At 32.2% G+C, this 13,177-nt stretch overlaps 1 protein-coding gene, 1 long non-coding RNA gene, 1 other non-coding gene and 1 pseudogene across 3 annotated transcripts; 3 read left to right on the top strand and 1 right to left on the bottom strand.

Moving 5' to 3' along the window:
• Window positions 1–128: 128 nt before the first annotated feature.
• TRNAK-CUU (transfer RNA lysine (anticodon CUU)) lies at window positions 129–201 on the top strand. The gene has a single exon. It is a non-coding gene; the product is annotated as a tRNA-Lys (tRNA).
• A 1,464-nt stretch (window positions 202–1,665) lies between these two features.
• On the top strand, window positions 1,666–6,126 carry LOC126682644 (V-type proton ATPase subunit C). The gene is made up of 11 exons (XM_050378383.1): window positions 1,666–1,864; window positions 1,949–2,017; window positions 2,235–2,362; window positions 2,463–2,562; window positions 3,121–3,188; window positions 3,274–3,415; window positions 3,830–3,946; window positions 4,054–4,179; window positions 5,260–5,343; window positions 5,428–5,507; window positions 5,769–6,126. The coding sequence occupies exons 1-11, from the start codon at window positions 1,751–1,753 to the stop codon at window positions 5,869–5,871; spliced, it is 1,131 nt and encodes a 376-aa protein (XP_050234340.1). The 5' UTR covers window positions 1,666–1,750; the 3' UTR covers window positions 5,872–6,126.
• A 787-nt stretch (window positions 6,127–6,913) lies between these two features.
• On the top strand, window positions 6,914–8,329 carry LOC126683476 (mitogen-activated protein kinase kinase kinase 20-like; annotated as a pseudogene).
• A 380-nt stretch (window positions 8,330–8,709) lies between these two features.
• Window positions 8,710–10,329, bottom strand: LOC126683477 (uncharacterized). The gene is made up of 2 exons (XR_007641720.2): window positions 9,308–10,329; window positions 8,710–9,196 (listed from the first exon to the last, which is right to left on the bottom strand). It is a non-coding gene; the product is annotated as an uncharacterized LOC126683477 (long non-coding RNA).
• Between the last annotated feature and the right edge of the window lie 2,848 nt (window positions 10,330–13,177).

Below are 13,177 nucleotides of genomic sequence, written 5' to 3'. Positions count from 1 at the left end.
GATAATTAAACTGAAATAAATTAAAGTTTGACCATCAAAGTGCAAAAAATTTGATAGTTCAGGTATTTCCATGATCAATTACCCCCTAATTGATATAGAAAAGTTCTAGACTGCTTTAGCAACACCAAGCCCGTCTAGCTCAGTTGGTAGAGCGCAAGGCTCTTAACCTTGTGGTCATGGGTTCGAGCCCCATGGTGGGCGCAACAAGTGTTTTTTCGTATCTCAATAAATTAATTATATTTAATAATTAAATTTGAAATAGAAAAAAATCTGTTTTTTTTTATTTTGGTGATAATAAAATTACATTTTCAAAATGTAAAAACTCATGTTTTTAAGAGAAGAAGTTTTATTCTATGACTCAATTTTTTAAAGTTTATATTAGCGGTTCATAATTTTTATACAAAAATTTCTCAAATGATTTAGGTATATATTTCAAAATATTTTTAGTCTTATTTTATCTCTCATTTAAAAAGTATGATTTACTGTTTAAGCCAATGGCAAAACAGAAGACCGTTAGTTTCTATCGGTAAGGGCACGTGGCCACGACAGTGGTGGCTAGGGATTTTCGCTTGTGGTTAGCCGAGGGCGTCGTTTTTCATTGGTGGCACCGGCGTTGAGGCCGGTGGTCGAGGGTCATGGTAGGGGACATGAGCGGAGTTGATGGTGTTCTATTTTATGTTAAGAGTATAATTATTTTATATTTTGTTAAATATTATTCGTAGTATTGAGGTCTAAATGTAAATTTTAATTGTTTTTGATAGATTTTTGCACAAAGAAATTATTGAGCTATGAATGTAAATGGAATAAGTTTTTGGGTGATTTTTAAAGGTAAATAATTTTAAATATTTGTGTTTACATAGTATATACTTTTTTTTATATAGAATATACTTTTTTTTTATCTCAAATCAATAGATAATTTAGAAAAAAATACAAATATTAAAAAAGTTATTTTGTTTAAATAAATAAATGAAATTATAAAAAAAACCATATTTTTAACTGATAAAGTGGTAAATGTTTATTTATATTTACTTCTTTAATGCACTCTACCATATAATAAAGGTATATATATTATTTTAGTTAAGTGTTAAATTATTAAAATTTAGTAATATCTTATTAAATCATTAAAATAGTAATTAAATTTTGATTATTATTTTCATAAGGTATTATATTATATGAGATAATTAGATTTTAAATTGGTCTTTTCTGTTGTCATAAGTGAAAAAAGTGAGCTCTTTACAATCATTTACATTTTTTTGTTAAACTAAAAATTATATTAATATCTGAAAGTAGAAGTACATAATATTTATCAACAATGATTGCCGCAATTAACATAATACACTGAATAATTCCTTAAAAAAGAGGATATAAGGATTTATTAGCCACTTCATGAACTATCTAATTACACATTCGCTTAATATGTGAAAATTCACAAGAATTAAACAACGATAGTAAGCGAACGGTATTACTAATAATTATGACTTCTATTTTTAACCTAAAACAATAAGTATATATTAATTAAATAATTATGTGGCATAAATATTGATTTAATTATAAGGGAGAATTATCCAAATTTAGATTTCCCCTTCCCTAACTTTTTTATTTACATAGAGATTAAAATCAAAAAATAATTTAACATTTTGCTCCATTTATTTATAGAAAATAATAATAATGGAAATTTCACAGCTCCTCCTCAATAACTAAACTAAAACTCAATCTCTCTGTGTAAGAATTTGTCAATCAAAAAACAAAAATGGCGACCAGATATTGGGTGGTTTCATTACCAGTTCAAAATTCAGCCTCAACTTTATGGAACCGTTTACAAGATCAAATCTCCAAGCATTCCTTTGACACCCCTCTTTACAGGGTAATCCAATTTTTAATTTTACTAATTTTACCTGATCTGAATTCTTAATTACTTTCTAATTGATTTTTGGTTGTTTTATTTCAGTTTAACACTCCTAATCTCCGTGTGGGTACCCTTGATTCTCTTCTATCTCTCAGTGATGATCTCTTAAAGGTAAGTTTTTTATTTTTTGTGAAATTTAGTTTGTTAATCCTAATGTGATCGAGAACTGTAATTTAATTGTTTTTTGTGTTGGGTTTTGATTCATTTGTACTGGGTATTTTCTTTTTTGTTAATTTGTGAGTTGTTAAATTGAAAGTTTGTGTCTTGGATTTTGTAAATTGTGTGGTTATAGAATACTAAATAGCTTAATAGTTGAATGGTGGTGCAGTCAAACAGCTTTATAGAAGGAGTGTCTCACAAGATCAGGAGACAGATCGAGGAATTGGAGAGGGTTTCGGGTGTTGAGAGTAGCGCTTTGACCGTTGATGGCGTTCCTGTTGATTCGTATCTCACTAGGTGATCTTGGTTGTTTACTTAATGTGTTGATGATTGATTGAGGAATGAGTCTTTGGTTATCCTTTTTGTGAAACGGTTTTTATTTGTGTTGTGATGATAGGTTTGTTTGGGATGAAGCTAAGTATCCAACAATGTCGCCTCTTAAGGAGACTGTTGCCAGTATTCATACTCAAGTAGCAAAAATTGAGGATGATCTCAAGGTGATTTACTTGTAATGCAAGTTTGAACTTATAAAAATTGACTTAATATCGCGCATATCATCGGTTAATGAAACATTATAGCAATTAAATTACTATTAATTTGACATGTGGGTGTAGATGTATATGTTGAATTTCATCCGGTGTCTTTTCTTTAAATTTATTTTTAGATTAATGCTATTAATGCTAACTTGGATAAGATCCATGTTAATAGTATGAATTATGAATCATTGTCGATAACCAAGCTATCATGTATATATCATTTTCTGCAACCAGCTCAAAATGACTTCGAGATTCTTGTGCTGGGTTTGAATTTCCACTTTGTTCTGGTGCTTTGTTTTTAAAGTACTTAGATACATTTATAATGTTCCTGTACGATCGTGAGTGGCTATTAGTCTTATATTTTCTTTTTACATCTGCTGGTGAAACGTTTGACTATTTTATTGATCGCTGCCTCAATAACTAGTGCATGTAATAGTTGTCTAAAGTGTAAACATAAGATTTGATATGGTTCATGATAGATCAGAAGTTTGGGATTTTAAATTTTACGTTTTGTCTTAGGTTCGTGTTGCTGAGCATAACAATGTGCGCAGCCAACTCAATTCTATTAACCGAAAGCAAACGGGAAGGTATATGTTTTCCCTTTGAGTCTTATCATGGTATCTTCAAATCATTTTCTTTTTCATTTCATGACAAAGTGTGTATGAATTTCAGCTTAGCAGTCTGCGATCTTTCAAATTTGGTGAAACCAGAGGATGTTGTTACCTCCGAACATCTTACAACCCTCCTTGCAGTTGTTCCTAAGTATTCACAGAAGGACTGGTTGGCAACCTATGAAACATTGACTGAATATGTGGTAAGATTTGTGTTCTTTGGTTTGTGATTCATTAATCTAGCAACCACTGCTCTGAGGATTTTTATCCTTAACAGCATAGCTATTTAAATGTGGTGCATCAGATGAAGATACTTTATTGGATTGACGGGCTTGCCATTTTACTTGTTTGAAACTTAAGAAATAGTGGGAATTGTTTTGGAATATTAGAAAATAGGCAAGCCTACTATTGAGATGCATAAATGTATCAGATAATTTTGCCTCCAACTATCATAGCTAGTTGTATGATATCATTATCGAAGATCAGTCCTTTAGGTTTCCTTGAACATATTATTTTGAGCTTAAGTTTTTTTTTTTTTTTTTTTTTATAATTTCTGTACTTAATTTTATTAAGGAGGTTCTATTCTTTCATTGACTTATCTGGATTCATTCATTCAGGTTCCCAGGTCTGCCAAGAAGTTACATGAGGATAATGAATATGCTCTTTATACAGTTACCCTATTTGTTCGTGTTGCAGACAATTATAGAACCATTGCACGTGAAAAAGGGTTCCAGGTGAGCAAATGTTAGCATCGGCATACGCCTTGAATACTTAGCAAAAGTGAATTTTGTTGGCAGGAAATGTCTACTTCATGATTTTGTCTATACATGTCTTGTTTTAGATCCGTGACTTTGAATTTAGTCCAGAAGCACAAGAGGGTAGGAAGCAAGAGTTGGCAAGGTTAATGCAAGACCAAGAAAGCTTTAGAAGCTCTCTTCTACAATGGTGCTATACCAGTTATGGAGAGGTAACATTGCCCTTCCCTTTTCTCTTTCTTCTTCTTTATAACACATTGTGCAGGACTGCAGGGTATATTGGGTCTTGTATTTTAGTTTTGGATTAATCTTTCATGAATCTACATTTTTCTTGAATAATCTTTTGTTATTACAATGGGAGAGAGGAAATCGAACTTGAAACTCTCGGGTCGATTGATAATGTCCCTACGGCTACCACTACGCTATGCCTGTAAGGATAAATCTACGGGTTTTAGGAATTGAGTTTATTAGGGAACTGTTTTTGGATTTGTAGCCGAAACTGTAAGACGAATGCTGAGTATGCTGCAGAAAATGCATGCTAACAGAAAAATAAAATTGCAAGGCAATTGTCTGGAGTGTTCTTTGTATTGAATGCATAAGGTTGTCCATGCTCAGTATGTATATTTATGTCGGAATTATTTGATAACTTTTCATTTATGTCTCATATACGATTCTTTTAGAGCTTGATGAGGTACACCAGCAGCACATGATTTAATAACTCAGAATTTTTTAACTACCACCTACATTGGATTCTCTTATATATGACCTGGGTCATCACGTTGATGATGTTAATGAAGTTCTCCACCTGAGAGGATACATGGCATCGAGTAAGATGCTATAATTAAGGGTTTATCGAGATTCGTCATGTCATATTTGGCTCTATCTGCTAAAACTATTAGAATTATTGTCTTACATCCATCATGCATTCCCAACTAAGCATAAAAAGCACAAAGTATCAACTATGATTGGTCTTTGAAGCTGTGTTTTATATTTGTAAAACATCGCCATCACCCTATATAGATATATGCAGAAAATAGATTTTTCTACTTGTGTTGCAACATTGAGTCTTAGCTGCTTCTTCAAACTTCAGAATGGTAATGATTGGGACCTCTTTACGAGCTGAGATCTAAAATTAAACTGATAAAGAGCTATATCTGGGGCCTATCTGGTTCTAACATCCCAGATTTGCTGAAATCTTTTTCGAGGATTTTATGACTTAGTATTTTCATTGCTCCCTTAAGTCAACACTACCCTTACAATTCTTATTTATATACTGAGATTATGTTATGCAGGTCTTCAGCTCCTGGATGCACTTCTGTGCAGTGCGTGTTTTTACAGAGAGCATCCTAAGATATGGACTGCCACCATCTTTCTTGGTGAATACTCTGTCCATTGTACTTCTTCATTTGTTCATAATAAAGATTTGTTCTTCATCAAACTTGCTATTGGAATCATTTCAGGCTTGCGTTTTATCTCCTCGTGTGAAAAGTGAGAAGAAAGTGCGCTCAATTCTTGAAGGGTTATGTGACAGTACAGACAGGCAAGTCCATATCCACCCTTTAAATGTTTTTGCTTGTGCATCAGATGAACTTCATCATATGTGAACTTTAGAGTTTAGACATTTAATATTATTAAAATATATGAATTACGTATGTAACTTATGCGAGTATTTATTTTTTAAAATAACAGAAAATGTCCGTCTTTCTCTGCATTTCATAATATTTATGTAACCCTGATTTTGTTTCTTTTGTTTTTGACAATGCGGGAAAATTTCCGTTTCTTTGTGATATGGTAAATGCAGTGCGTACTGGAATGCTGAAGATGAAATAGGGGGAGGAATGGCAGCTTTGGGAGGTGATGCGGATACTCACCCTTATGTGTCTTTCACCATCAATCTTATTTGAACGACGGGCAGTTGCTGTTATCTGTGTGTGCCAAATTCCAAATCCAATGATTCTTCGAGATATCAATAAACGGATGTATATTAGCATTTGATTGATCAATTCTTTTGGTTTATTTATAATCGGACATTGTCGTTGTTTATGATGAGCGAGAGGCAAAATATTTGCGTTTGCGGTGAAGATTCAGTAATTGATGTTTATGTATTTATGACAATTATATACAAATGAAGTCGGGGTCTGGCAAACAAGTTATGTTTATGATATTTTGTTGTATTCTTGATTCTTCTACTTTATCTTGTTTAAAACATTTGGAGAAATTAGTGGTTGTTGACAAGGACGGCAAATGATGGATAATAGTTAACTTTATAATTTATATTTTTATTTTAAAATATTAATATAGAATTGAATAATATAATTTTATCACTTTAAAATTTATAGTATGTCCACTTCAAAATTTAATTTTTTTTATTTCTTCATTCTCTAATGTATAAATATGGTAAACAGTACAAGAAATTCTTTTCTTTTTGGTGATTGTAACAAATGAGTTTCTTGGACTACTTTGTAACATATTGTTTAAAAATGGTAAATGCTGCTATTTTTTCAATTAAAAGATAATTACTTAATTCTTATAATTAAAAAGACAAAACACTATACTAAAAATATAAATAATATTTTTTAAAAATAAAAAAGTATTCCTTTAGTTTTAAAACTTGTGTGTATATATTTTAGTAACTAAATGCTGAATTTATTTGTACTTTTAATCAGAAACAGTAGACTAATTTTTAAAAATAACAAAACTTTTCAACTGTTTAGTTTACTATTATAAACTTAGGATGCAAAATTATCCTTTTTCTTTTTGCTCATCAAATAATTGAGAGTTGGAGGGTTTTTTTGAAAATATTTTAAAAGTTTTGTATCTATTTTGTAATAAAACATTCAATAGGATTTGTAGTTACCTTTTTTTACCAGAAGACGTGTGACACAAGGACAACAAGTTCAGATAATTACTTCCTAGTTCAGTTTGTATATAAAGAGTGTACTTGAACCCTAAGCGCCACCATTTGGCTAAATCTCTATCCTCAGCTTGTAACATTCTTAAGCTTTTCAGTTCAGTCAGAGTTTTATTAAGTTGTTCTTCTTTAGTTCGTAAAATTCTCTTACTTTCAGTACAAGAAGTACGTAATCATGAAGAGAAAATTTGATTTAAATACGATCATGGAAGAAGAAGAAGAAGAAGAAGAAATACAATTTCGTTCGGTTTACAACAATGGAGTTTCTTGGTTAAGAGGTTCGTTGCTCGGAAAAGGAGCATATGGGTCGGTTTATCTTGCTAAACTGAAAAAACTAGACTTAAATACTATGTATCGTCCGATCATGGCGGTTAATCGGCTCAGGATTGGGTATCAAGTTCATTGCAGCACGAGAAAGAAATTTACAGCAATCTTTATGACTCTCCTTATGTTCTTCAATGCCTTGGCGAAGAAACTACGACTGATCAGTATGGTCGTAAGTTCTACAACATTCTGTTAGAGTACGCTTCCGGCGGAACCCTAGCTTCTCTGATCAAGCAAAACGGTGGCTGCGGGTTTCCTGAATCTGATGTGAAGAGATATACAAGGTTTATTCTTAGAGGGATTCACTATATTCATAGCCATGGCTATGTGCATTGTGATTTAAAGCCTGAGAATGTTATGCTTGTGACTAGTGGCGGTAAATTTGTTCCCAAGATTGGTGATTTCGGGTTGGCGAAGAAAATTGGCGATTCTAACATTGGAGGGACTACTAAATATATTGCGCCGGAGACTGCCGTAGATCAAATTCAGGAGACTCCGGCTGATATTTGGGCGCTGGGATGTATTGTTTTTGAGATGTTAACAGGAAAGAAGGTTTGGCATGGTCTCACAAATGATGAGATTTTGGAAAAGATTGGTGATTTCTCCGAATTGCCTGCAATTCCATCTCAGATTTCAAAGGATGCAGAGGATTTCTTGAGAGCATGTTTAGTGAGGAAGCCTGCTTTTAGATTTAGTGCTGAGAAGCTATTAGATCATCAATTCTTATCAGGACTAGGTGATGATTATGAGAGGTATAAACCGGAGGAGGAAGCGTCGAGGAATCCAGTTGAGACGTTGCATGATTCTGATTGTGAAGAGCTGTCCTTTTCTAGCTTTTGTGATGGTCTCAAAATATTCTATGAATCAGAGGATGAAGAGTCGACGAATGCAGTTGACACATTATGTGATGTTGACATTGGAGAGCCGAAGAATTCAGTTGTCAGACTGTGATTTTGATAAGCTTGGAAATTACACAAATGTGGAGTTTAGATTGTTTGGAACTCATGTAAAGAATGGATGTTTGTAGCTATTGTTATTCATTGATTATTCATACAAACAGAAAATGTATAGTTTAGCAATTAGCACAGATGTTTAAACTTAGAATTGCAGCTGTCTTGTGTTGTTTATTCAGTCCTATAAATTTATACTTATACAGTCTTGTGCTTAATGTGATTTTTATCATTTGTTAGTTCTTAAAACTCTGAAATTAAAGTATGAATTTACTTATCAACAAAGATGTTATAGATAATGAAATTATAGTTGGAGATTCACCCCGTTCGCTGAAATGCTACTTGATCATCTGTTCATATCACGAAATAATTAGGCGTGGTTTCGATGGCAAATAGTCGATGAATTCACTCGCATTTTCTTGATACTAAAGCAGATGAAGCCATACAGAAGCTTATGCCTCTCCTGCAATAAGATGTGTTAGTGTTAAAGGAACTGAAATTGACAAAATCTTCACATTCCATTGGTTAATGCTCCAATTGCAGTGTTGTGCAACAGATTTTTAAAGTGAGAAGGAAAAGGCATTTTCAGATATAGTAACATTTGTCTCATAATATGCATATCTATAAGGAAACACAAATGCTAAAATGGCAAAACAGCATTTTTTAGGCCGCGACACTGACTACTATCGGATTCTACAGGTTTAGCATTGATGTTTGAAGTTAGAATTGCACCAGACTCCTAAATGTATTTGAACAAATTAGGTAGAAAAAAACTTGTCTAGCGTTGTTCATTCAGTCCTATATATATTATTCCAAGAAAGCGGATTCCTTATGAACCCTGCCTAATGAAGAACTGTACACCAGATTGCTGCAGAGAAACCACAAGTAAAAAGCAGATGATCAATGCTTTTAGGATGCTGATTGCAAAGGCTGCAACTATTAGCAGCAATAACATTCCAGGATAGCAACTTGCAGTGACGGACGGACACACGCAGGGGCGGAACCAGGACTCAACCTCAGGAGGGTCGAAATTTTTACCTTCGGCTATTTAGAAAAACAAAACGACGGTAAATACTTTGGGTGATGGTTGTATGATCGTATCAATACTTTGATTTAAATTCATTTAAAATAATATATCAACAACAATTTATGTACCTTCCACTGACAGAAAGTTTTGGTTACTTTGGTCCTACTCATCATATGTATTCAATATGTCTAACTTGATAAGGAAGTAAATTTGCAGCAGACCTTGCACTAAACAGAGTTTTCAAGCTACCATATCTTCCAACACCATGAAAACTTCATTGTTCCAGATTAATGTTACAAATCCAATGTAGAAGAGACCAAATATAATACACCAAAATCAAATACTGCAAGCTGATAAGCCATACTGAAAACAAGCACATAGTCCCATAGCCGTTGCTAATAGGGGGAAGAGTGAGAATTTAACAGCAGAATATGCAGCAGTTTTGCAGCAGCAGCAATCTTATTTCTAGAAATGAAACTAATCTCACACTAGCTCCATGTATTGCACCAGTATAGCTTTGAATCTCCAATCCACCAAAATTATCATCATTAAGCAATCACAGGCTCACAATATTCATAATGCTCCCTTTTCAAGCAATTTGGTTGACATAAACCTCAAATTATTCATGTTTAACTTCCTCCACAAGCTTCAACTTATATCATTCTTTATCAATCATAACCACCATAACATCACTTAAATGAATACAGTTTTCATTGAGGATTTTTATCCAACATATAGTGAGCATAGCAGAATATTTATTGTTTCCACAAGTAACAGAAGTGATCCACTCCAAAAATAAGATTCCATCAAATCTTAATACGCAAATAAGGAGAAACAATCACAACAAAGATCAACACAGCGAATGACAATTGGTATAGACCTCATAATCTGAAATCAAAATCTCATATCATAGATTGAGATTATGCGAAAGACGCCCGGCCGTATTAGAGTTGCAGCGCTGCAACTTGTGAGAGACGTACGGCCGTCGCCTGCAGCAAATCTCTATCTGCTATGGCCTGGGGGGTCGAAACGAAGACGACGACCGGTAGAGTAGCACCGTTCCCTCGTTTTTCTCCGGCGAGGAGCTGACCCTCCCGTGGTTCCGCCTAGGGGTGAGCAAAAACCGAACCAAACCATTAATCCGATCCAAATCAATTCGAAATTAATTTTAGTTTGGTAAAAATGGTTAAAATGGATTGGTTTGATTTTAAATTATAAAAAAATATGATTTTTGGTTTTGATTTGGTTTTAACTAGTGGTTAACCGAACTGACCGAAAAACCGAAGTTTATAATAATGTTATTTTTATTAATATTTATATTTATCTAAATAAATATAAAATTTATTTATTGAAATATTTATATATAAATATAATATGTGTGTAAATATATATATATATATATATATATATATATATATATATATATAAATAAAATATATAAACTAATATACACATATAAGTAAAAATTATTACGCATAATTTTATTTATTATGTATAATTATATATAATTTTTATCTAAACTATATTAATTAAATCGAACCAAATCAAACCAAAACCGATGTTAAAGTTTGGTTAACTGAACCGAAATTTTACATAAATATTTGGCGTGGTTTGATTTTTATATTTTCTTTTAAAATATGATTTGGTTTTAAAATTTATTAAACCAAACCGAACCGAATCATGCTCATCCATACTTCTGCCACTGGACACACGGGCCAAGGGGGACATTGGACCCCCCTGGACTTGAATTTTTTTTTTACTACTACTATATAGTAGTAATTTCTTTATAGGTTATAAACTATAAACTCTTCCACATATGAAAAGTTAAACGGACAAGTGTGGAGTACATTTTAAGACCACCAGTTTCATAACATCTTTTAATTTAGTTATGTGAACTGTAATCCATTTTTAATACATAGACCAATATACTAAATAATTAAATAAATGATGATAAATAGTTTTAAATAATTTTAACTGTTATTTTTTTTATTTTTACTAATACTAAATAACACCTTAGTAGTTTTTTTGAAATTCATTATGTGTACACACACACACACGGTAATATACATTATTTTAACTATTTTAATTTAAATTGAAGTATTTTTTTAATATAAAACTAATTTTACTAAAATTTAATCTACATAATTGATATAAACATCAATATATTTATAATTTAAATGTTTAAAAATATATAAAATATAAAATTCAAATTTCCAAACTAGTATCCGTTCTCTATTTATTGATTAAATCGATTGTTGATCTAAATTTTAAAACATTATTTTTTACTAGTATTTTAATAACTGAAATGGTCGATATGGTCATGTCCGATTTTTAAAATACAACATTTAACTACTACTTTAAAAACCAAATGAGACAGGCTTGTTTAACTAGGTCATCTAAAATCGACAGTCCTTTCAGTTCAATTTTTCTCTAAAAACTAGAAATACATTTCAATCTTTTTGAACCGAATTTTTAACAAAAATATAAGACTATTAAAATGGTTAAATTAAGATATTGTTAGAACGACTAAATGTTTATCATAGTGGAACACTACTATATGACTATTTATTTACTTACATTATAAAAAATGTGGGTCAAAAAATTAATAATGAAGCTATTTTCATCGATTTTAAAAGATAAATTATTATTAATTTATATTTTTTGTCTGGATGTATATTATATAATTTTAATTTGGACCCCCCTAAAAGAAAAGTTTGCATCCGTCACTGGCAACTTGTCTTCGGTATTCAGTCGGTTAAGCATGGCAAGCCAGAATGAAAAGTGTCTGGGATGTTGCCAGAGAACCAAACCAGAGATATGAATCATCCTGAGTTCATGAATCACACCATAGTGTTTATGTGAACTTGTTGAAACCTGTCTCATGGAATATTCAATGCGGATAGAAGTCGAATTCCTGGAGAAAACTTATACATGTTTTCCCATAGAATTCCAGCATTCACATTTGCAAATGAAGAGATGGATAAGATCACCAACAGGATTTTTAAGCTCGCGAGATTGTTAGCAAAAATACTAACTTGTAGTAATCCGGAAATACGGAATCGATCCCACGAAGACAAGAGGTTTAAAGTGAGCGAACATGTAATTGGAAATTCAATTCGGAAAGCAATGATCAATTGGAATTATAGTAATGACTACGGAATTTAAAACTAGTGAAATCAACACTTTAAGCAATTAAAAACTAAAGCGATTAATTAATTACCGGGATAAAACAATAGGAAAAAGGCGCTCAGAGGTTGTTAAATCATGCCACTAACGAATCCTAGAAAATTGGGTATAGTAGTGTTATCGGCTCGGGTCAAGTTTTCCTAGATTGCCTAATCCGCTCTCTCGAGTCCGCAATTAGGTCTAATTGAGATTAGATTATCAAGTTGAAGTCTAAATCGCTCTCGCGTAATTAGAATTCAACAATGACAATCTAATCCAATCGCGAAGCTAACTTCTAACCACCTAATCCCTAAACCGCCCTAGCGTGATTAGATTTTAGGTTTGTGATCAACTAAGTCCGTCTAATTAATTGACTCTCGCCTAATTAACTAGTCTCTAAACATAGATTAATAGATCAAGTTAACCTAAGCAATAAGCCCCAATAATCACAACAAACTCCCAACACAACTCAACCCTAATCAACTATTCAACTAATCATGGCAATCATCAACAACCCCCAAACAAGGAGTTTAGCTAGCCATTATCAAAACTAAAGCAATAATTAAGCAAGAATTAAACATACTATTAAGATGTAGAAAGATTACCTTTAATAAGTAGAAGAAAAACATTCAACAATAACTACAATAATGAAGCTTGAATAATAATAATCTTGCATTAATCACCAAAGTTAAGAACAAGAATCTGGAATTAAAACTAAGAACAATTGTATCTAAAAATCTGAGAATAGTAATAGGAAATGGGGGCTACAAATCTAAATCTAGTGCATAACCCTAAAAAGGGAAAATAAGGTATCCTTATATAGTACTACTCAA

Source organism: Mercurialis annua, linkage group LG5, assembly GCF_937616625.2.
Source record: "Mercurialis annua linkage group LG5, ddMerAnnu1.2, whole genome shotgun sequence".
Taxonomy (NCBI): Eukaryota; Viridiplantae; Streptophyta; class Magnoliopsida; order Malpighiales; family Euphorbiaceae; genus Mercurialis; species Mercurialis annua.
This window is presented reverse-complemented; position numbering and strand designations above follow the sequence as displayed.

Excerpts from the sequence above, each read along its gene's own strand:
- LOC126682644 (XM_050378383.1), top strand. The coding sequence starts at position 1,751 with ATGGCGACCAGATATTGGGTGGTTTCATTACCAGTTCAAAATTCAGCC. Across the intron at positions 2,563-3,120 it reads AAATTGAGGATGATCTCAAG|GTTCGTGTTGCTGAGCATAA; the intron begins GTGATTTACTTG and ends GTTTTGTCTTAG. Across the intron at positions 4,180-5,259 it reads GCTATACCAGTTATGGAGAG|GTCTTCAGCTCCTGGATGCA; the intron begins GTAACATTGCCC and ends TATGTTATGCAG.